Source organism: Bos indicus x Bos taurus, chromosome 17 (assembly GCF_003369695.1).
Source record: "Bos indicus x Bos taurus breed Angus x Brahman F1 hybrid chromosome 17, Bos_hybrid_MaternalHap_v2.0, whole genome shotgun sequence".
NCBI lineage: Eukaryota > Metazoa > Chordata > Mammalia > Artiodactyla > Bovidae > Bos > Bos indicus x Bos taurus.
The window spans coordinates 11,314,549-11,338,086 of record NC_040092.1 but is presented as its reverse complement, the minus strand read 5'-3'; the positions used below and the strand labels follow the sequence as shown (position 1 = coordinate 11,338,086).

General features: G+C 44.5%; 1 protein-coding gene across 9 annotated transcripts in view; it reads right to left on the bottom strand.

The window, feature by feature from the left end:
• The window catches only part of RPH3A (rabphilin 3A), a 277,632-nt gene that overhangs the window by 62,171 nt on the left and 191,923 nt on the right, over positions 1-23,538 (bottom strand). For all 9 annotated transcript variants that reach the window (XM_027566633.1, XM_027566634.1, XM_027566637.1 and 6 more), the window contains one exon: positions 3,907-3,995. In XM_027566633.1, the coding sequence (XP_027422434.1) occupies positions 3,907-3,977 (71 nt within the window). In that variant the 5' untranslated portion in view covers positions 3,978-3,995. The remainder of the gene's footprint in view (positions 1-3,906; positions 3,996-23,538) is intronic.

Below are 23,538 nucleotides of genomic sequence, written 5' to 3'. Positions count from 1 at the left end.
AGACAGCATTTCTCCCCATGTATCCCCAACATAGAGAACTGAATCCCTGCTCTACCCATGCAAGAAAGAAATACATTCTCTCCTTTCAAACACAATCACAATTGTCTTCCAAACACCATCGTTGGATTCAAGGAGACTGAGAGAGGAAGGCATTTGAAAATCACAAAGGCAGTAAGTGTATCTGGCTAGCCAGCAGTTAATTAAGACTAGATTTCTTAATTTACTGGAGAAAGACATTAGAGAATCATCTGCATTAGCACATCATCACTGCTGCAGACTAGATAGCATGTGTGATGACTATAATTCACTCATTAACATTTATTGGAAAATAATTTTAATATCTGAAGAAAATGCAGTAGCAATCAAGCCAGCCAGATGCATTAGGAATGCCAAGATGTTTCACAGAAGCCCGGGAGCACTTTAAGGAAATAGCATCCAGACTGCTTGAATAATTCTAATTTAATTGTAAGGCAAATTGTTTGGCTTCATATTGACTAAAGTAAACTGTGATGGATGGGGTTTTAATTAACTGACATTTCTTAAATAAAATAAATACTTTACCCCATCCACCTTCAGGCAACTGTTTATAGAGAGACAGTTTTTGGCTGATAAGATATTCTTTGCCAAATGAGTTTAGTATCAAGAGAACGTTCATGGGAAGGGCTTGGAAACCAGAAGTTTCCTTTCAAAACGGAAACCAACAGAGTTCAATAATGTCTTCAAAACTGTTAAACTCGTAGAACTAGAGGAGGTTTTAGGTGGAAACAGTAAACAGGGACTTTTGCTTCAGAGAATACAAGTGGACTACATATTCTGAAAGACCCTCATCAATATATAATTAGGACCTTGGTAATTAAGGGCAAATCTTATTAACACAGTTCTAGGATTGCTAGCGGAGAAGGCAATGGCACCCCACTCCAGTACTCTTGCCTGGAAAATCCCATGGACGGAGGAGCCCTGGTTGGCTACAGTCCATGGGGTCGCTAAGAGTCAGACATGACTGAGCGACTTCACTTTCACTTTTCACTTTCATGCACTGGAGAAGGAAATGGCAACCCACTCCAGTGTTCTTGCCTGGAGAATCCCAGGGACGACGGAGCCTGGTTGGCTGCTGTCTATGGGGTCGCACAGAGTCGGACACGACTGACACAACTTATCAGCAGTAGCAGCAGCAGGATTGCTAGCAAGTAAAGGAATTCCCCAAAACCCCTCTACCTTTGAAACAAACAGACAAAATAGACTTCATCAAAATAAAAAATGTTTCCTCTTCAAAAGACTATGTTATGAAAAAGAAAATGCGAGTCATAGACTGAGAAAAATATGTGCAAAATGTGTCTCCAACAAATGACTTTTATCTACAGCACATTAAAAAAAATGTTAAAACTTAATAACAAGAAGATAAATGACCTGATTTTTAAGTGGACAAAGTGTTTAAACAGACACTTTAACAAAGAGGTTATATGAATGTCAAACTTACATAGAAAGATGTTCAATATCATTATTCATTAAGGGGAGTGCAAGTTAAAATCACAAAACAAATACCACTATGCACACATAGAATGGTTAAAATGGAAAAGACAAATCGTATCAAGTGTTGGTGAGAAAGGAGACAGACAGAACTCTCATACACTTCTGGTGGAAATTTAAAGTGGTACAAACAATTTGGAAAACAGTTTGCAAGTTTTTTTAGAAGTTAAACATTTACCTACAAAGCCACTGAGACATTTTCCTCCTAGGTATTTCCTTAAGAGAAATACAAGTATATATCTATACAAATTTTACTTGTACTAGCCAAAAAAACTAGAAACAACCCAAATGTCCATCAACAGATGAATGGATAAACAAACTGTGGTACATCCACACAATGAAATATTACTTTTTTAGCAATAAAAGGAATAAAATATTGATATGAAAAACAATATGAATGGATCATGATTTAATTATGCCAAGTGAAAGAAGACATCTTCCCTCAAAGAGATGATTCCATTTACATAATTACTTAGGGATGGGTGGTGACAGGCAGGAGCAAAGGGGAATGAGTATGCATGTAAGTGTAAAAATGATCAAATTGTACTTTAGATGTGTACTGTTGGAGGTACATTAATTATACCTTTAAAAGGCAATTTTTAAAAAAAGAAAAAGAAAACCCAGCAAACTGAATCCAGAACTGGGAGCTCTGAGCAGGAAACCAATGTAAACACCAACATTGTGTCCCAGAGACTGACTCTGAGCTCCTAACTAGATGAAGAAGCTGAATCTGGGACCCCCTAAGGGAGCTCAGATCACATCCTTGGTGAGTAGCACACACTTCCTGGCAGAAGCAAATGCAAATCTCTCTGAAGAAAATATTCTCATGGTAGATCCCCAGGATTCTTACAGGTTGAGCTCACAATAAAACATTACCAAGCAATCATGATAAAGAAGCTGTGGTACATATACACAATGGAATACTATTTGGCCATAAAAAAGAACACATTTGAGTCAGTTCTAATGAGGTGGATGAACCTAGAGCCTATCATACAGAGTGAAGTAAGTCGGAAAGAGAAAAACAAATGTCATATATTAACACATATATGGAATCTGTAAAGATGGTACTGATGAACCTATTTGCAGAGCAGCAGTGGAGACACAGACACAGAGAAGAGACTAATGGGCAAGGGTGGTAGGGAGGGTAAGATAATGGAGAGAGCAGCACGGAAGCATATACACTAGCATATGTAAACTAGACAGCCAAGGGGAATTTGCTGTGTGACCCAGGGAACTCAAACTGGGGCTCTGTAACAATCTAGAGGGGTGGGAAAGGGTTGGAGGTGGGAGGGAAGTTCAAGACGGAGGGGACATATGTACACCTATGGCGAATCCATACTGATGTATGGCAGAAATCAAACCAGTATTGTAAAGCAATTATCCTTCATTAAAAATAAATAAATTTTAAAAATTACCAAGCTTTCAAAAAATAAGACCTTTGAGTGAAAAATCTTCAGTGATGATAAACAATAGACATAGATTGTCAAGGTCTTTAGGCGGTGGTACGCTGGTGAATGTTTAACAGTTGCACTTCTAGAGCAAAACCCCACTGAGGCTGATTTCGAGTACCTATGTGATATCACTAAATGCAAAGCTGGGAGGAAACATGCAGTACCATACTAAGATACAGTGTTTCACTATACAAGTATCACAGACAACAAGTAACACAGGGAATAGCAAAATGTAGAAAAATAAGTAAGAAATGATTAATGTTGAGTATTCACCACCTTTGTCTAATATAATTATAAAACTATACAACTTAATTTCTAGTAACAGTCATATTTAACAACCAACTTGCAAAATTCCTGCCAATTTAACAACAGCTCTAAGGACCAGCATGATACAGAGCCAATACACCACCGATTCAGGTGTAATAATTACTTAATACAGAATGTGAAGTTATTTTTATGTGAATTTCCCAATTTTTAAATGATCAGGCCAAAACTAAAAAATACATTTCTGCAAGTCACAGTCAGCTGGTGGCCTGTCAGTTTGCAACCTCTGATTGAGTCCAACTTCCTTATTTAATTGATGATAAACTGAGGCCCAAAGAAGGAAAAGAGACTCACCCAGTAAATTAGTTCAGATTTAGGACCAGAATCAAGTCTGATTCTAACCAACAGGTTACTGCTCTTTCCATTTCACGAGACCACCTCTCATTTAGGGCATGGAGCTCAGAGTTTCATCTTGATACTCCAACTTTGCAAAGTAGTAAAATCAGTGGAGGAGTTTCCACATCAGAACTCCCACCAGCTTCTTTTTTCCCCCACCCCAGGGATGGAAGTTCTCTTTTTTCCCCTACTACTCTCCTCCTTCAAGTGTAGATCAGGACCTCATTGCCCCTAAGCAGATGACTTCCAGGAATACCCAGTGACTTACTTTGACTGCAGGGGTCGGTCACTGGGACACATCCAACGGCTTGAGCTGCTGCTGAACACGGTGTCAGTCATGGCTGAAGCCCAGCACTCCTGGAAAACATCAGCCCAGAAAGGTCATCATGCAAATGGTCATTCAATCACTCCTTATCTCTCAGGTCCCTTGTCTATGTCTGAGTGGTATGGGGAAGAAACAGAGCTTCATCCAGCTTCTCCACTTTCCAGATGGGACCTTCAGGACCAAGAGGGAAATTGTCACATCCCCCTTTTGGCAGAAATGGATCAGAATGAAGAACTCTTTCCCTTTAATCTGTATTCCTCCCATTCATTTTTGATGCAAGAGGAAGGGTGCGTATGTGCATGCTAAGTCACTTCGGTTGTGTCCAACTCTCTGCCCCCGCCATGGACTGTGGCCTGCCAGGCTCCTCTGTGGGGATTCTCCAGGCAAGGATACTGGAATATTGCCAAGAATACTGGAGGGTTGCCATGCCCTCCTCCAGGGGATCTTCCCCACCCAGGGATCAAATCTGCATCTCTTTTGCCTCCTGCAGGTGGGCTCTTTAACACTAGAGCCACCTGGGAAGAGCTCTTAACTCCAATCCAGGATATTTCTACTAGAGGATGTCATCTGGCTCATGTACTAGTCATCTTGGCCTTGGGTAGGTAAAAAAAAAAAAAGCAAAACCCATCTCTCAGAGTTTTGAGGTCTCAAATGCTAGAGTCATCCCTGGCTTGCTTTCTTTTTAATACTCTACACCCAAGCCATCAGAAAGTCATGGCTTGATTGTCATAAATAGAGCCAGAATCTTCCCAATATTCTCTGCCCAATTTGCTTCTGTGCTGATCCAAATCTCTGCTGCCCCAGCCCGCCTTACTACAGGAGCTGCTTCACTGTCTCCCTGATTCTGCTCTTGGCCTACCTCAGTCTATGCTCCACACAATGACCAGGGAGATGGTCACAGACATAAACCACAGCTTGTGAAAACCGCATCACCACAGATGGAATCTCCCGCTAAAATGTAAGCTTCTTGCAGAACTCTTCCTGTTTTGTTCTCTGTTTAATCTCCAACACCCAGCATAGCTCCTGGCATGGAGAAGGCATTTAGTAAGTAAGTACTGAATGCGTGAATGAGTCTTCATCAATGCTAAGCAAGTCCAGCTGAACTTAGGCGAACTTGTGTTCTTTCTGGACCTCCACTCCTCCCTGCTCCCCCAGGTATAGCCAAAGAGTAAGGGGAAAGAGACCATGGAGATCACAGTTAATTTATTGTTTTAAAAAGTTTTGGAAGGTAGGTCATGGGGTCCAGTGGGTCCTGATTTCGCTAAAGTTCTTGTTACATCACAGTCCTTTTCCCCAGGAAGCCGAATAGATGAGTAGATGGGAGGGGAACAGGGAGAGAACTATCTTTCCTATTCTGCAACCAGTGCAATTATTAAATATTCACGTGGGTGGGGTTGGGGTGGAGGGCTCTGATGTTTGGACACAGGAGAGGAAAGACCCCTTACAGAAAAGCCATTTCATCTGTTCCCAGGTGGTTAACATAATCTTCCTAGTATAATATGACCGTTTCATTGTTTCCACTCTGAAAATAGAAAAAGGAGCGATGACTCCTGTTGCGAAGGAAATATGTTGAAAAGAACCTTAACTTCTCATTACTGCCTGTGCCAAGAGCTGAATGAGGCTTCCCGGGCCCCCGGGGTCCCCTGGTCCCTGCTGGGGACCCCAGTCCTCAGTCCTCAGTAATGAGCTTCCTTGGCTGCCCTTGACTGGAACAGCCAAGCGCTCATTTGAATGCATCACCTCCTGAAGCAAGATGCAACAGTGCCCTTGGAGGATCCCAGGAGGCGGGGACGAGGGGATGGGACAGGTGATACACAGTCCCCGCCCAGGAACTCTGATCTCCAAATTCTGATGCTCGGAACAGACACCTGCCCACCCAGACCCCTGTCTGAAGATCACATGCTCTGTTAGAGCCAAAGCCAAATCTAGTGAGGCAGCGGCAAGTTCAGAAAGCATAAAATAATTACCTTCCCTGGAAGCCAGGGGCTCAGCTCTCTGCTGGGCACCACAGCAAAGGGTCCACCACAGCCCTGTTGTGAGTGCCAAGGAATGAAAGAAACAACAGCAACAATCACTAGTTCAAATATCAAGGGTTTCGTACCTGCTAACTGCCCTTCAGGTTTTATCTCATTTAATCCTCAAAAGGTCCACTTAGTCGGTTTTTCCAGTAGTCATGTATAGACATGAGAGATGGACCACAAAGAGGGCTGAGTGCCAAAAAATTGATGCTTTTGAATTGTGGTGCTGGAGAAGACTCTTGAGAGTCCCTTGGACAGCAAGATCAAACCAGTCAACCTTAAAGGAAATCAACCCTAAATATTCACTGGAAGGACTGATGCTGAAGCTCCAATACTTTGGCCACCTGGTGCAAAGAGCCGACTCATTGAAAAAGACCCTGATGCTGGGAAAGATTGAAGGTAGGAGGAGAAGGGAATGACAGAGAATGAGATGGATGGATGGTATCACTGACTCAATGGACATGAGTTCAGGCAAACTCTGGGAAATAGTGAAGGAAAGGGAAGCCTGCTGTGCTGCAGTTCATGGGGCCACAAAGAGTTGGACATGACATAGCGACTGAAAATCCTCAAAATAGATTTAGGAGGTAAATGTCCTTATCCCATTTCACAGATGAGTAACTGAGTCACAAAGAGTTCAAGTGGACTTCCCAAGGACCTTCTTGAAGCCCTTCAAGGAAGCAATCTAAATGCCTAATAACAAGCACGGGCTAGCAGGATGCTGGTGCATCTGTATGGTAGAGGGCTTCACAGCTGCAAAGAATAATGAGAATTTATGATGGATATGGATAGGTCAACAAGATTACTTGTCTAGTGGCAAGGCCAAGACATAGAACACTGTTCGAGAACAACACTATTGTGTAGAAAGGAAAGTGGGATAATTGCATGTTTAGGTTGTATATGCATACAGCATCTCTGAAAAGAACACACAAGAAATGGACAATACCGCTGGCCTCTGTAGAGGGAGCCTGGGAGGGTGGGCCTGAGATGGGAAGAACTGTCACGTGATACCCCTTTGTATTTGCAACCAGGAGGACACTTTAGCTATTCAAAAACAAATGTATTTTTTAAAAGATAATTTCAAAATAATAAATTACTTCAATTTATTGGCTGTCCAATGCATGTAAGATTAAGACTCTCTCCGTGACCTCAAAGAACTGTCGTGACCTTCTGCCTGCTACTGTTCCTAGATCTTGGACCATGCTCCAGTCATGCTGGCTTTTCCAGCTGCCAAGTGTTTGCCTTTGCTGTGTCTCTGCCTGGATAGCTTCTTCCTCTTACTTTTGCATAGCTGATTTTACTAATGCTCTGCTGGTCTCTGCTCAAATGTCACCTCCTCCAAGAAGCCTTCACAGACTCCACCCTCTAAGTCACTCCTCTCACTGCTTACTTCTCACTGCTTGTTTCCTCTATGATATTTATCAAGATATGTAATTATTATTATTTTTTAACTTATCCACTGTTTGTTTCCCCACCTATTCCATAAGATCCATGAGAACAGGGCCTGGGTTTGCATTTGTTCAGCAGTGACTTCAGTGCATGTGGAACCAACTTCAGGAAGCTTTGGTCTGTACAGTTGCACAGGGACCCATGTCTGGAAGCACCCTGAACTTAGAATGACCCTGTACTTAGATGAGCCCACACTTGGCTTAATGCTTTGCTGTCATCATCTCAAAGTGTCTTATAGAATTTGAATAAGGGGCCCTACGTTTTCACTTTGCGGAGTGTGGTATACAGTAGATGTTCAGTGAATCTCCACACAGGTCCTAGAGCTCAGTGAGTGCAGCAGGCACTCAGTAAATCTGCATATAAGTGACAGAACCAGGCCTTGTTCCAGATCTGCCCACCTCCACAGCTTGGTGCTAACCTTTAAATCACCTGCATTTTAAAACGACTCAAAGACCCAGTGCCAAGCCCAGAAAAGGTTCCAGAACCCTGCCTTTCTCCCTCTGCATTTTGTTCTACCTACTTCTCCCCTGGCTCCCATCAGCACTGTTTGTTAAGGAACGATGCCTCCATTCCCCAAAATCTCCAAGGTCTTCTGCTGGGTTTAGTTGAACTGAAAAACAACAACAACAACAACCCTGAACATCCATTAAGCTTCAGAGTCACACCAGGTGTCTAAGCATGACGCGGCGGGGCTGGGCTGGGCCGGTGGCGGCCCTGCACGTGGCACTTCAGGGCACTGCAGGGACCCAGCATGGGCTGCAGCTGTCTGTGTGGAGTTCAGTGCCACCGTCAGTCTCCCAGCCCCGAGTTGGAATTAAACCAGATGCTTCGCAGCAGAACCCGCAGCCACCAGCTTGGATGGTGTCAAATCGGTTCCATCTCTGTGTCTCTTTTCCTGCCCTGTTCCTCTCCCCACGAGTCCAGCCTATCTCTACTCAATTAGGAATCTAGGGGTGGGGCCGGGGGGCGGGGGTGGAGCAATCACTCAGACTGCCTGATGGGATGGGATATGCAACTTACACCAAGGGCTCCAAACAGGAGTGAAGTGGGGCTGGGGGGACTTCACAGACAGCATCCAGGCTGCAAGTACGTTTTGTTTGGCCCGTGCAATAGTTTTTAAAAGTAAGAGTAAGCCAGTATTTTAAAGGCACAGGATTTAATTAAAAATACAGATTGCCAGCTTCTCTTGAGAAACAGGAAGAATTAAAAAAAATTTATAGAACATCTATTACTCTGTGGCAGACACTGGTCTAGGTACTATGGATACGGCATTAAAACAAATAAAAAAGAAAAATCTGTCCTCATGGAGCTTCCCTTCTAGTGGGGAAACTGTAAGTCAAATGAAAGCGTGTCAGCTGGTGATTGGGCGCTTTAGAGAAAAACAAAGGAGGGCTGGTGAATGTGAGGGAAGTCTGATTTTAAATAAGTGGTCTAGAGAATTCCCTGGTGGTCCAGTGGTTAGCGCTCTCACTGCCAGGGGCCTGGGTTCGATCCCTAGCTGGGGAACTAAGATTCCACAAGCTGTGTGATGTGGTTAAAAGAAAAAAGTGGAGGCCCACTGAGAAATTATATTTGAGCAAAGACCTGAAGTGGGTAATGGACTGAGCCATGTGGCTGTCTCGTGGCAGAGCATTCTAAGTGGAGGGGGAAAGCAAGTACCAAGGCCCCGGGGTGGGTATGTACCTGGTTAGTTGGAGAAATGATAAGGAGGGCAGAGTGGCTGGAGTGGAATGAGCAAGGGGGAGATGAGTGGGAGCTGAAGTAGCAGTGGAGGTCATGAAGGTCGTGAAGCAGTGGAGGTCAGATCATCAGGACCACTTAAGCTTCTACTCTGAGTGACATACAAGCCACAGAAGGACTTTGAGAAGTGAACTGAATATATCCTATTCTGTCTCAACCATGCATCCAGCTTTGATTATTTGACAGGCACTCATGGTTCCTACGGGAGATGGCAATGGCAACCCACTCCAGTACTCTTGCTTGGAAAATCCCATGGACAGAGGAGCCTGGTGGGCTGCAGTCCATGGGGTCGTGAAGAGTCAGACAGGACTGAGCAACTTCACTTTCACTTTTCACTTTCATGCATTGGAGAAGGAAATGGCAACCCACTCCAGCTTGCCTGGAGAATCCCAGGGACGGAGGAGCCTGGTGGGCTGCTGTCTGTGGGGTCGCACAGAGTCGGACACGACTGAAGCGACTTAGCAGCAGCGGCAGCAGCATGGTTCCTACATACCTTTGCCATGGCAAGGACACTTGGTCCAGTGAGGGAAAGATGGTGGTCTCTTGCCCCACCTACTGTACTTGACAGAGCTGAGCCTGCCTCCACCTGCCTGCAAGCCTTGCCATTTCGTGCTCTCAGAGCCCCAGCATCCTTTACCCCAGTTTCATCCAGGGGGTGCAGGCTGCTGATGGCTTCTCTTTGCTTCCAGAACCAGTTGGGTCATCCCCAGCCTCCCCTGAACCTGGCCAAATCTGGAATGACAAGACTTTGACTCCTTCCATGCTGAGCTGGTTGGTGTCCAAGATGAAGACAGAAACAAGTCTGAGAAATGCTCCAGATGAAGGCATCTCTGTGCTGCCAGCCTTGAAACACAGCAGATTCACTGTCATCTCCCCCAGGGTTCTCCCATCACCATATCGCAATAATAGATGGTTCCATAAGCCCTCAAAAAAATCCCACAGGATTTTATGGGTTTTTAAGGCAGGCACAGAGCTCATCCCCCACTGCTGTACAACTCTGGCAATTTGCAGAGACCACGTTGTAAGGGGCCACAGTTGTCCTAGCCTATGCAGCTGCTCCATCATAAACTGGCCAGTCCCAGCTAACATACCAGCTGACCATAGAAGTGAACAAGCCCAGCCAAGATCATCCAAGTCTGGCCTAGACCAGAATAACCTCCCAGGTGGACTGAACCCAGTTCTGACTCTAAACAATCTTGAGATAAATAAATGGCTGTTGTTCTAATTCACTCATTTGTGGGTTGCTTTGTTATGCAGCAAGATCTGGCTGATGGAGCAGCCCATGTTGTGGAACAATTCCTGGCCTTGGATCCAAAGTCTGGGATCTGACCTTAGCTCTTCTATTCATTTCCTGGCATCTCATTTAGTCATTCTGGGCCTCAGTTTCAGCATCTGGTTAAAATGAGGATGTAAAAATTCCCATCTTTGTCATGCCAACTTCACAGAGTTTTGGGGAAAAGCCAAAGGGTTAATACATATGCAGAGGCCTGGTAATACAAAATACTTTTTAAGGATTAGGCAAAGAGGTCATTGTTAGTGTTATTTGAGGGTGCGGCTGGGGAGAAGAACACGTGTCTAATTTCTAGGTATTTTTTAGGCCTGAGTGAGACACTGCAGTGGATACCTGGGGTAGACATTTCTTGCTTTTTCCTGTCCAGCACCTATCCCTTCTTTTTTTTTTTTTTTTAAAGTAACAGCACCCCCAATTTTCCTTTGGGAAACCATCCCTCTCTCCTATCAATCTGCGTGGCTCAGATGGAGATTACCCAAACCTGGTTCCTAAAGGTGGACCAAAGATCATCTCTAACCAATCAGTGTATTATATGCCTCATGGACTCAGGGATAGGCACATGTCCCAGTCTGCACCAGTGAAGGTATACCCTAAGACTTGCTGGAACTATGTGGAAAGAAGCATTCTTTTTCCATTGTAATTGCTAAACTGATAGAACAGAAGCCTGGAGCTGCTATTGGTCACTTTTTCGCACCAGATCGGAAAGGTCTGTCAAGGGATGAAAGTGGAGTTGAGAGATGGAGAGTGACTGGTTCCTGATGACGCTGTTGGAATGCTGGATCCAGCCACACCTGAATCCCTCATGGTCTGTTTTGGCTACCATATGTTGAACATATGAACATATATGTTCCCTTTTTTTTTTTTTCTCCTGAAGTCAAATTTGAATTGAATTTCTGTCATTACGACGCTCCTAACCTCTCTCTATGTGTCTTTATAAACCAGCTACCTTGGAGCAAATGGGGATCTCAAAGAAAACCAGAATTGGCTGAAGTCTGGGAGAAAAAAACCATCTTCATCCACCCACCCCAGCCAGAAATGCTCCCCGTTTACTTCAGAGACACTGCCACCCAAGCTGAGGTTATGCAAGAGAACAAGAAACATTTGTAATGCATCCTTACCAAGGCCTGCGGAGACCCTGCACTGACAATTAAAATTCAGTGACAATAAACAGCACTAATTAAAAGCAAAACTAAGTACTTAATAAGACAAATGAGGTGCCAGTATTAAAAGCTAGGATGAGAGAACTGGCATTAATTAAAAACAAAGACTAATTTCTTCCCTCCTCCAAATGGACTGCATTGTGTGTGTGTGTGTGTCTAGAAAATGTTTAGATTTATTAATGTACAAAATGCCATGGAAGCAGACAGGTTATGGGATTAGCTCTGTCTGGGGTTGGGGGTGGGGTGGGTCCTTTCCAAAAGGGGGAAGACTGGGACTGCTCCCTGAAGGATGAGCTGGAGTAAGCAAGACATGAAGATTGGAGGAAAAGATGAGGGAACAGAGTGAGCAAATGTTCAGAGGCTTCAATGGACATGGAATATTTAAGGAATGGAGAAATTCAGGGGGATGGAGCCTGGGGTGATGGTAGGGCTGGGAAAAAGGGAAAACAGAAAAGAGTGAATAGGTCCCAGTGATGAACCCCTGTTTCTGTGGGTCAACAAAGATAGTGCATAGCGTCTCCAGCACTCCCCACCCAGACAACCCCTGCTTCCAGTTAAAGATCCAGAGGCTAAGACCACATATTCTGAGCAGACAGTTCAGCAAGGTGACTTAGGGTACGAGTTGGGGGGGCCAAGTCCATTCTGCCATTTATGAGCCTGATAAGTGGATTCATCTTCCTGAACCTGTTTCCTCTTCTGTAGAGTGGAGACAATAATAGGACCCATCTCAAAATAGAATTGTGAAGATTAAATGAGATGAGGCCTGACACAAGTCATCCTCTTGTAAGTGGGAACTATCATTTATTTATGTTATTATTAATAAAAATATCAGTTATGTTTTCTTAAAGAAATGGGAACCCAACTTTGGCACGAGTAGGAAATGTCTCAGGATTCTTGAAGCCAGATTAGGTATGTGAAGCATGATAATAATGAATGATAGAAATAAAAACAACAACAAAATGCATTCTGTTATTATGATAAGAACAATATAATTGTACTAATGCAAGGATTATTTGAGAGTGCTATGGAGAAGGAAATGGCAACCCACTCCAGTATTCTTGCCTGGAGAACCCCATGGACAGAAGAGCCTGGCAGGCTACAGTCCATGGGGTCGCAAGAGTCGGATACAACTTAGTGACTAGATCATCATGGTTGTCATTAGTGCTGATAACTAAATATTTCTGACTTCTCACAATGCGATAGGATTGCTCTTCCCTCTCCCTGGAAAGCCGGAACACAAACTGTTTTGGCCAAAAAGAAAAAAAATTTCCAGGTGGAAACTCTAAAGCAAGTGCTCACATCACCACTTTCCCCTTTTCCTGTCCTGACAATCGTAGATGTATGAGGATGGAGCTCCCCCCTCAGTCTGGGTCCCTGTGTGAGGACAAATGCAGAGCAGACACCCACTGCTAACCCACCACATCCAGGTTCACGAGTGAGAAACAAATTTCTGTTGTCTCGGTCCTTGCAACATTGAGGATGGCTGTTACCACAGCACAACCTAACCCATCCTTTCTAGACTCACTGTGAGTGGGTAACTGTACTAAGTGTTTCATTTGCCATATCTAGTTGTATCTTCATAAAGATCCTAGAAAAAAGGAGCTTTTGTTACCCACTTTTACATATCAGAAAACTGAAGCCCAGAGAGGTAAGGTCATTTGTCCAAGGACACACAGTCAATAAGCCATAACAGTGCATGCACTCAAAATGAGTCCACAGCAGAAAACACAGGACACACACTGAAAGCAAGGCAGAGCATCCAGAATCGATCTTCCTGGGGGGAAGATGTCTCCTGCTAGAGGGAGGTGCCCCCATCATTTCCCTCTTTCCCTAGGTTATGAATCCCTCTGAACCCTGAGTCTACACACCCAAATACTGAACAATAAAATGCAAAGGCAGACACTATTAACAGAACACTCTTCAGGGCTCCCTGCACAGCCCAGCCAATTACCTGATTGCTTGATAGTGGAAGCTTGCCTTTGTTGTGTTGTTAATCGAGTTTATCTCTGCTCCAACTCCATTGTGGTGAGTAAGGAGAAGAGGAAAAGCTCAGGATTGATTTCTGCACTTGCACAGACACACACAGCCCCAAACAGGAAAATGTGATTAGACAGGTCTGCGTATTAAAACAAGTAATTTAGCTTAATGGCCTCTGGCTGCCACTCAGGCTCAAGTTGCAATACCATTCATTCTGATTAAAACTCAGTTGGAACTGACTTATTTGCAGCCCTAAACTAACTCTCCTCATGTCACAGAGACCACAAGTGTCACCCTAATCCCTCCTCTGCCTCAGGGATGAAATACTCAGAGCAGAGAGGGGCATTTATCCCTTTGAAAAAACCAGCATCCTCTCATCTGAGGGGCACTTTCACAAATCATAGATAGGAGACATAGCACTCCCATTTTACAGATAAGGAAACTGAGGCCCTGGTTTGCCAAGGTCACATGGTAGCAGGTAGAAAATCCAAAGATATTCCTGGATCTGGGTCTTGTATAAATGAGCCTTCTGACCACTCTGTTATCTTGACTATTGTTGCAAATAATACAATATTTGTTCTTTTAAGTGAAAGTCGCTCAGTCATGTCTGACACTTTGCGACCCCATGGACTATACAGTCCATGGAATTCTCCAAGCCAGAATACTGGAGTGTGTAGCCGTTTCCTTCTCCAGGGGATCTTCCCAACCAAGGGATCAAACCCAGGTCTCCTGCATTGCAGGCAATACAAGGGAAGCCCAAGCATACTGGAGTGAGTGGCCTATCCCTTCTCCAGCGATGGTGGAGCCAACCAGGGATAAATCCAGGTGTATCTTCCCTTGATATCAATACTCCTAACCATTACTCTGGACAACCACTCATATGACACAGCTGCCTAGCTAGATCTGGCACCAAGTGAAAGGTACAGTGAGGGAAAGTCTGGCATAAGGTAAAGGACAGCTCTTGGGTATTCCCTGGCAGGCCAGTGGTTAGGACTCAGTGCTTCTACTGCAGGAGATATGGGTTCGAACCCTGGTCAGGGAACTAAGATCCCACAAGCCACACAGTGTGGCCCCAAATCCCCCAAACCCAAACAAACAAAATCCAGCTCTTGTTAGAGCTGATACCATCAGAGGTATCAAAAGGAGGATGTGCTACTTTGAGAAGTAATGAGTTCCCATTCGCTGGAGCTGGTCAAGCACACACAGCAAAACTACTTGTTGGGACTGTTGTAAAGAGGGCTATGAGCTTTTCTGAAATGGCCTCTTTCTGCATTTGAAAAGGAATGGTTCAAGTTCACAGACTTTCCTCTTACGTGCGAGCAAAACTCCTCACATTTCACACGTCTGACTCTCATCAAGCAAGCAAGGCCAGTTTCTGTTTATACGACAGAAAGATTCAGTACTCTGGTCTCAGATGCGCCCTGCCATGGGAAAATGCGTATTTCATTTCATCCTTGGAAGAACAGGCAATCAGGGATCAGGAAGAGCTTTGCTTGCCTCTTCACCTCAACACACACAAACCCACACTCACATTCACTGTCACCCACACCCTCTACTTCAGTTCACCAATACCTACCTACACCCTGCTACAGCCCCTTCCTTCCCACAGCACATACTTAGACTTGCCCATCCCCATTGACAACATTCTGATGCACTTATGCCCATTCATACTCAAACCATACATCCACACACCTCTACCACACACACTCCACACACTCCTAACCACCCCTCCTCCCACACCCTCAGCACCTTCTCCACCCACAACACACCCACATTTGTGACAGTCACGCCCATACCCAACTGCATCTACACACCAACCATCTTCAGTTCCAACAACCCCCCACCCACACACACACACAACAGTCATTTTCACACATGGTACAAATTCCATGACAGAATCTCCCACCAAGAGCTCAGGCTTTGCAGTCACATGGACCTGGATTCAACCCCCAGCTAAACTTGAGCTGGGTGAGCCTGGAAAAAATTACTGCACATTTCAGAGCCTCAATTTTCTTGAGGCTGTAAAATGGGGGCTGTAACAGCCGTTCCTTCATAGGATTGTTGAGACGCTGGAGTGGAAGACACAGCAGTAGAGAGCATAGGGGCTAGTTCTGGGCAGGGCAAACCCTCACTTGGGTCATCCAGGGGCTCTTGCAGAATTCCCACCCTCCAAACGAACACAGGTTACAGGTTCCCTGGCTGGGAAGGACAGTTTTTGCCTCAGATTGTCCAGCCATGCTATCTCCCTGGGATGTGGATTCTAAGAAATCTGAGACCAGGTCAGAAAGAACAAAAAGCTTCTCTTGGTTCCCATGAATAATAAATCTTGGAGACTTGGCTTCATCCACTCCTCTCTCCTGCTCTCCTGACACCAGATGGGGGAAGGCAACAGAAAAACGAATCTCAGTCAGTGTTGGCTGGAGAACCCAAATGAACCCCAAAGTTCCTGTTCCTCTCCCTATGTCCCCATGAAAACAGCCATCAGAGCAAGAATGGATGGAGCGGTCTGCAATATACAAAGTCCTTGGTCTTCACAATGACCTAGGCAGGTGGGTGTTATGACCTTCATCACTGGAGGCAGAGGAGTGCAGAGGTTGAAAGGTGCTGAGTTGCCACAGTTCAAATTACAACTCTGTCTCTTTCTAGCTGCATGATGTTAGGATAGTTACTAAACCTCTCAGTGCCTTAGTTTCCTCATATGAAAAACTTCATAATAATAGTGATAGTAGTATTATTTTGTAGGGATGTTGAAGGATTAAATGAGCTAATACTTGTAAAGTGTTTAGAATAGTGTCTGGCACATGGTTAGAATTAAATAAGGAGAAGTCTCCATTATATCCTGTCACATCTCCAGGATATAATGGCTGAGAATAACAGCTCTAATGGTATTTACCATTTACAGGGTGCCAGTGACCATGCTCGGAGAAGGCAATGGCACCCCACTCCAGTACTCTTGCCTGGAGAATCCCATGGACGGAGGAGCCTGGTAGGCTGCAGTCCATGAGGTCATTGGGAGTCGGACACAACTAAGCAACTTCTCTTTCACTTTTCACTTTCATGCATTGGAGAAGGAAATGGCAACCTACTCCAGTATTCTTGCCTGGAGAATCCCAGGGATGGGGGAGCCTGGTGGGCTGCCGTCTCTAGGGTAGCACAGAGTCGGACACGACTAAAGCGACTTAGCAGCAGCAGCAGCAGCAGCAGTGACCATGCTAAATGATTTACGTACATTGGCTCATACTGTGCTTGCAAAGAGACATCATTTTATCTATTTTACAGATGGAAAGTTGAGGTTTAATAAAGTTAATTGGCCTTCCCCAAAACTGAATCAGAACCAATAAGAAGTAGGACTTCTTAGAAAAGTTGGGGAGACATGAAGAGAGCTTTGGCCCAAGCTACAGTTCAGGACCCCAGACAGCAGCACACGTTTAATACTTTACTTCTATCATTCTGGAGCTTCCCTGGAGGCTCAGATGGTAAAAAGCGACTACTTGCAATGCAGGAGACCCGGGTTCGATCCCTGGGTTGGGAAGATCTCCTGGAGAAGGAAATGGCAACCCACTCCAGTACTCTTGCCTGGAAAATTCCATGGATGGAGAAGCTTCATAGGCTACAGTCCATGGATGAGGTCACAAAGAGTCAGACACGACTGAGCAACTTCACTTTCACTTTATCTCTCATTTTGGTGACTATATGAAAGTGTGTGTGTGTGTGTACATAGGGGTGAAACTAGTAATTGATGAACTGTCTAAAAGTTGGGATCCACCCTCATTTTATGATGTAATTCACACTTTTCTCCCCGAGGTTCATGCCACAGAAGATACCAGGATGGTAAGATGTTGAGAAGCCTTTTTCATCCTCTGAAATGTTCCTGCTCCTCCACTTAACACCTCAAGTCCCAGTTCAATTCTCACAGTCCCATGATGCTTTCTATAGCCCCTTGAACCCTTTCGTCTCTGAAAATTTAAAGTTCTTAGAATACAGAAACTTAGGGCTTAGCCTCCTATAGTTCACAGAAATCATCCTCCACAAGATGGAATGTTCCATGGGGGGATGGGAAGTGGACAACTGTCCCTCCTTCTCCTGGTATCAGCACTCCAATTTTATTTTAGTGAACCATCCTTTTCCTATCTTACCCATGGTTCTGATGGGAATGACCTCAACTACCAGCCATGGGGCAGTCACATGACTCTGGTCTGGGCAATCAACATATTCTCCTCTTTGATTCAAAGTTGTATTGGTTCCCCAATACAAGCCAATTAGACTCAGTCCTGAAACTTTTGTTGGAATATCTTAGGAAGGAGTTACTCTCTTTTCTTTACTGGACTGAAGATGGGATAAGACAAACTTAACTTGATGAGGTTTGATCAGGTAGAGAAAATCTGCCTGGGTGTGAGGGTAACCCAAAGGGAAGCAGAATGAAGAGACAGTCAGCTCTCACTCCTACAGCTGTTAAGCTATGGGATTCAGTCACTCCTCAGCTGTGTCATGGACTCTTTGATTATGTTGGCCAATAGATGTCATTTAGCATCACTTGAATTAGTTTGAGTTAGGTTTTCCATCAGTGTAGCTCAAACAGACTAAGATGTGTATTAAATAATGTGTCTTTAAACAGAAACACAGAAAGCAAGAATATATACAGATTGGTTGATGCAGTGTGACCAGAAGCATGCAGGAACTTAACCCTGATTTTCTTCTGGGAGCAATGATTTAGTCATGTGTTCATCAGTGACCATGATGATGAACTTTACAGAACATAACCTGATGACTTTACAGAACATAACTAACTGCAAAGAATGATAATCTGCTCCCTCCCTCTCTCTCTCTCCACATACACACACACACACACACAAAGGGCTTACCAGGTGGCTTAGCAGTAAAGAATCTGCTGCAATGCAGGAGACTCAGAAGATGAGGGTTGGATCCTTGTATGTGGGAGGGTGATGATCCCCTGGAGAAGAGCATGGCAGCCCACTCCAGTATTCTTGCCTGAATTTTCCAGGCAGAGGAACCTGGTAGGCTACAGTCAGTCCATGGGGTCGCAGAGAGTCAGACACAACTGAGCGACTGAGCACACACACACACAAACACATACATATACATATATGTATATATAAGATAAATAATATATACATAATATGTAAAGATGTTATATATCATATATACATATGTATCATATGTAAATATATATAGAATACTAATCAGCAAGCACTCCTACCTTTCCACTTTTCCTCTTACAAAGAGGACTATTAAGTGGGACAAATGCTTAGTAGTTTGGTCTGTTTCCTATTTTATTTTTCAGAGTGCGATAGAGGCAAAGGGCTGATAATAAGATAATTGATGCTAAGAGGCAATTTGAGAGGCAAAGTGCCAAGGACCTAAAAGGACTGTCATTGTGGTTAGTTTCCTGGCCAATTTCTCCCATGCAAAACCAAAGGTGCACTTCAAGTCCCATTCCTACACCATCACCTTGCTGGGGGCAGAATGAGGTGAAGAAGAAGAATGGAAACCAGCCAAGAGCGAACATATTGACTTGGGGTTCAACTGGGGATGGAAAGCTTGCAGGAATCATCTAGTACCCAGCCTTTCTGGAGTCTAATCAGATAACAAACCACTGCTGGGAGCAAATGGGTTTTTAAGTATATTTTTAATCTCTAACACCCATGGGGCATGCTCAAAGGCAGAAGGTTTGCAGTAAGCCAGGGGTAGTTGCAAGTAGTTCCTCTCCAGCCAAGCTACCAGCTCAGTTTCTACAATAAAATGGGTTACTTATGAAGGCTGATTTGAGGGAGTAGGATAGTCCTCATCTTTCAAAGCCAAGAACGAGTGTGGATTGAGTCCCCTTGTCCCTGATTCCCAGCTTCTTATTCAGGAAAGAAAGGAAAACTTGAAGGTCATTCCTCTGTAAGACAGGAGTTGAAGTTTTGCAGTTATTCTGAGTTTTTAATCTGGTTTTTGCCTGACCAAGTTGCAAGGAAAATTAAGAAAGGAAACTAAAATGTCCCCAACAATGGGACCTGGCGACAGAGAAGGCCTGAATGAAAAACCAAGCACTTGTGATGTAGAACTGAAACCAGCAGGAGGCACTGGGTTAAGGGTCTGGATTTAGAAGCAAAAGGAAGAGGAAAGTGAAAAATGAAGTCACTTAGTCGTGTCTGACTCTTCACAACCCTATGAACTGTAGCCCACCAGGCTCCTCTGTCCATGGGATTTTCCAGGCAAGAATACTGGAGTGGGTTGCCATTTCCTTCTCCAAAATGAAGAGGAGGTGATGCTCAACTCCTCCCACACTCATTTCACCTGGTGCTTCTTGGGACATCTTCAGACCCTCTCCTCAAGAATTACCTCTCCCAGGAAGCCAAACTGTCTTTAGTTTAGGGACTCACTGCATCTGAAGTACCTAAATCCAGACATGTCACTGAGGCTAGTCCTGGCTCTATCCCCCGCTAGCCTGGAACCTTAAGCAAGTTCCTTGGCTCCTCCCCTTCCTTGTCCAGAAAATGGGGCTTATCACTGTGCCTTCTACTCAGGACTGATGGAAGAATTGGATGAAATCAGACATGCAGCACCCCAAGCACAGTGCTGGCCCACATTAAATACTCAAAAACTGGGAGTTCTCATTTCAAAATAATAGTAACTCTCATACAGAGTCCTCATTGCCAACCACAGACTGTACGACCTGAACTTACACGCAGGTCCTCTTGTTTTCCCTGCCTTCTGTACCTGGTGTTGAGCTTTCCTCTCCCAAGTGCAGTAATCAAACTGAGGAGCCTCGGAGATCTTTTAAAATCTTGGGGGTTGAGGTGAGCATTCTATGGCCCTAGATCCCCAAGAGGATGAGAGGGGTCAATGAGGCAACCAGAAGGAAATGTCAAGAACCATCAAAAGGTATCGACACATCCCAGGAGACCCTCTTCAACTCTCCTACATGCACAGCATTTTAACACCTACAAAGATATCGCAATAGCGTCCTTCTTAATCTTCATTTCCTTGCAAGTCACACAAGATTAGAGTTTCAGGGCTCACTTCAAAGATGCCCAAAATAAGGACACAAGAGGTAAGATGACTCACCAAAGGCACATCACTGGTAAACAGAAGGATTGTCTTAGAACAAAGTGTCACATCCCTGGCTGCACCCTAGAATTGTTGAGGGGGGATGGGAGGACTCAACAATGCTAATTCCAGGATCCCAACCAAACCAACTAAAGAAGATGCTCATGGTGGGTACCCACATCACACTTTTTGAAAGTCCTCCTGATGATGTTACTGTGCAGCTGGGGCTGAGAACCACCAGCTTAGAACCATGTGCCCTGAGCCACACTCTTTCCAGGCTCTCTCTCCTTCAGCCAGTGAACCTTCAACTTGAATGCGCACCAGAGTCAGGAGGGCTCAGGAAACTAGACCAATGCCCACTTCCCAGGCCTGCAGATTCTGATTCAGGAAGTCTGGGACAGAGCCCACCAATTTGCATTTCTAAGTTCCAGAGTGATGCTATGCTGCTGGTCTAGAGACCACACACACTCTAAGGACCACCTCTGCATGTAATGCTAGAAAAATGGAACCCAGGAGACCAAAGTTCCTGGTCCCTAGTTTCCCTTCTGCTGACAGCACTCTCTTCGCTCTGAGTCAGAGCAAATGTTACCAGAAACCAAGGAAGCCCAGGGGGAGGCTGAGGGCTTTAGGGCCTTTTCTTCTCTTGTTTCTCTCCTTTTAAAAATAATCCACCACTTAAGAGACTGTCACTGAGCATTTGCTGCTTGTTCTTCCACACACAGTCCAAATCCTTCTCCTGCAATGCAGGTCTTCTTAAATATTGAATAAGTCTGCTGCTCCACCAATTGCCACAGCCAGAGCTGAGGTAATGTTGATATTGACAAAGGATTAATATCATTAATCAGGTTACAAAGATCAGGCTACTGAGCTGGTTTTATAAAAGACCTTCACTTTCTTCCCATCACCAAAATCTCTGGTGCCTCAGCACCTTCCCTGACTGTCCCTGACCCCTTCTAAGGCATGAGGTTTGCTTTCTCTTTTACTGTTTTTGCCATTTAATGAACCGTAGGACGAGTCAGAGCAGCCTGGGGAGTGGGTCAGGTTTCAAACAAGAGCAAAGAGCATTAGACTGACACTGTCAGTGCCCATTGTTTAACAAATACTACTTACTGAGAACTTACTGTGTTGCCAGACGCTGTGGGATACAGTGTAGTGAGCTTATAGTCATAAATAAAATAGTCAGATATTCCTGCACCAGTGGAGCTGACATTCTAGTGGGGGGAGATAGACAACAAATGAAATAAACAAGTAAAATTGTGTGTCATATGGTGCTAAGTGCTAGGGGGATAATAATAAATAATAAATAAAGAAGGAAGAAGCAAAATTCTGGAGGGGGGTGATATTTTAAATAAGATGATTAGAAAAGAAAGGCCTCACTGAGAAGCTGATGTTTAAGTAAAGTCCAAAAGGAAGCGAGGCAGTGGGCAGAGTGGAAAGGATTAAGAGTACCCCCTCTCAGTTCAGTCAGTTCAGTTCAGTCGCTTAGCCGTGTCCAACTCTTTACGACCCCATGAATTGCAGCACGCCAGGCCTCCCTGTCCATCACCAACTCCCGGAGTTCACCCAAACCCACGTCCATGCAGTCGGTGATGCCATCCAGCCATCTCACCCTCTGTCATCCCCTTCTCCTCCTGCCCCCAATCCCTCCCAGCATCAGGGTCTTTTCCAACGAGTCAACTCTTCGCATGAGGTGGCCAAAGTACTGGAGTTTCAGCTTTAGCATCATTCCTTCCAAAGAACACCTAGGACTGATCTCCTTCAGAATGGACTGGTTGCATCTTTTTGCAGTCCATGGGACTCTCAAGAGTCTTCTCCAACACCACAGTTCAAAAGCATCAATTCTTCGGCGCTCAGCTTTCTTCACAGTCCAACTCTCACATCCATACATGACCACTGGAAAAATCATGGCCTTGACTAGACGGACCTTTGTTGGCAAAGTAATGTCTCTGCTTTTGAATATGCTATCTAGGTTGGTCATAACTTTCCTTCCAAGGAGTAAGCGTCTTTTAATTTCATGGCTGCAATCACCATCTGCAGTGATTTTGGAGCCCCAAAAAATAAAGTCAGCCACTGTTCTCACTGTTTCCCCATCTATTTCCCATGAAGTGATGGGACCAGAGGCCATGATCTTCGTTTTCTGAATGTTGAGCTTTAAGCCAACTTTTTCACTCTCCTCTTTCACTTTCATCAAGTACCCCCTCTAGAATGTCGAACTCTGTAATTTCACCACCATCATCAAAATAACAGTAACTAGTGTTTATCAAGCATCTCTCATGCCTGTTCCAGTGAAAGTCACTCGGTTGTGTCTGACTCTTTGTGATCCCATGGACTATACAGTCCATGGAATTCTCCAGGCCAGAATCCTAGAGTGGGTAGCCTTTCCCTTCTCCAGGGGATCTTCCCAACCCAGGGATTGAACCCAGGTCTCCCACACTACAGGCGGATTCTTTACCAGCTGAGCCACAAGGGAAGCCCCATGCCTGTTCCAAGCAAAGACTAATATATATATATTTGTTCTTATATATATATATATATAATATATATATAATATAATATATATATATATTCTTCTTAAATTCCCAAGACAATCCCAAGAAGTAGATGTTATTGTCATCCCGACTTTCCAGATGAGGAAACTGAGGTATACGGAGGTTTAGTAACTTGCTCAAAGTCACACAGCAGCAGAAAAGTGAAAGTGTTAGTCACTCAGTCATGTCCGATTCTTTGCGACCCCATGCACTGTAGCCTCGGAGAAGGCAATGGCAACCCACTCCAGTGTTCTTGGCTGGAGAATCCCAGAGACGGGGGAGCCTCATGGGCTGCCATCTGTGGGGTCACACAGAGTCGGACACGACTGAAGCAACTTAGCAGTAGCAGCAGGACTGTAGCC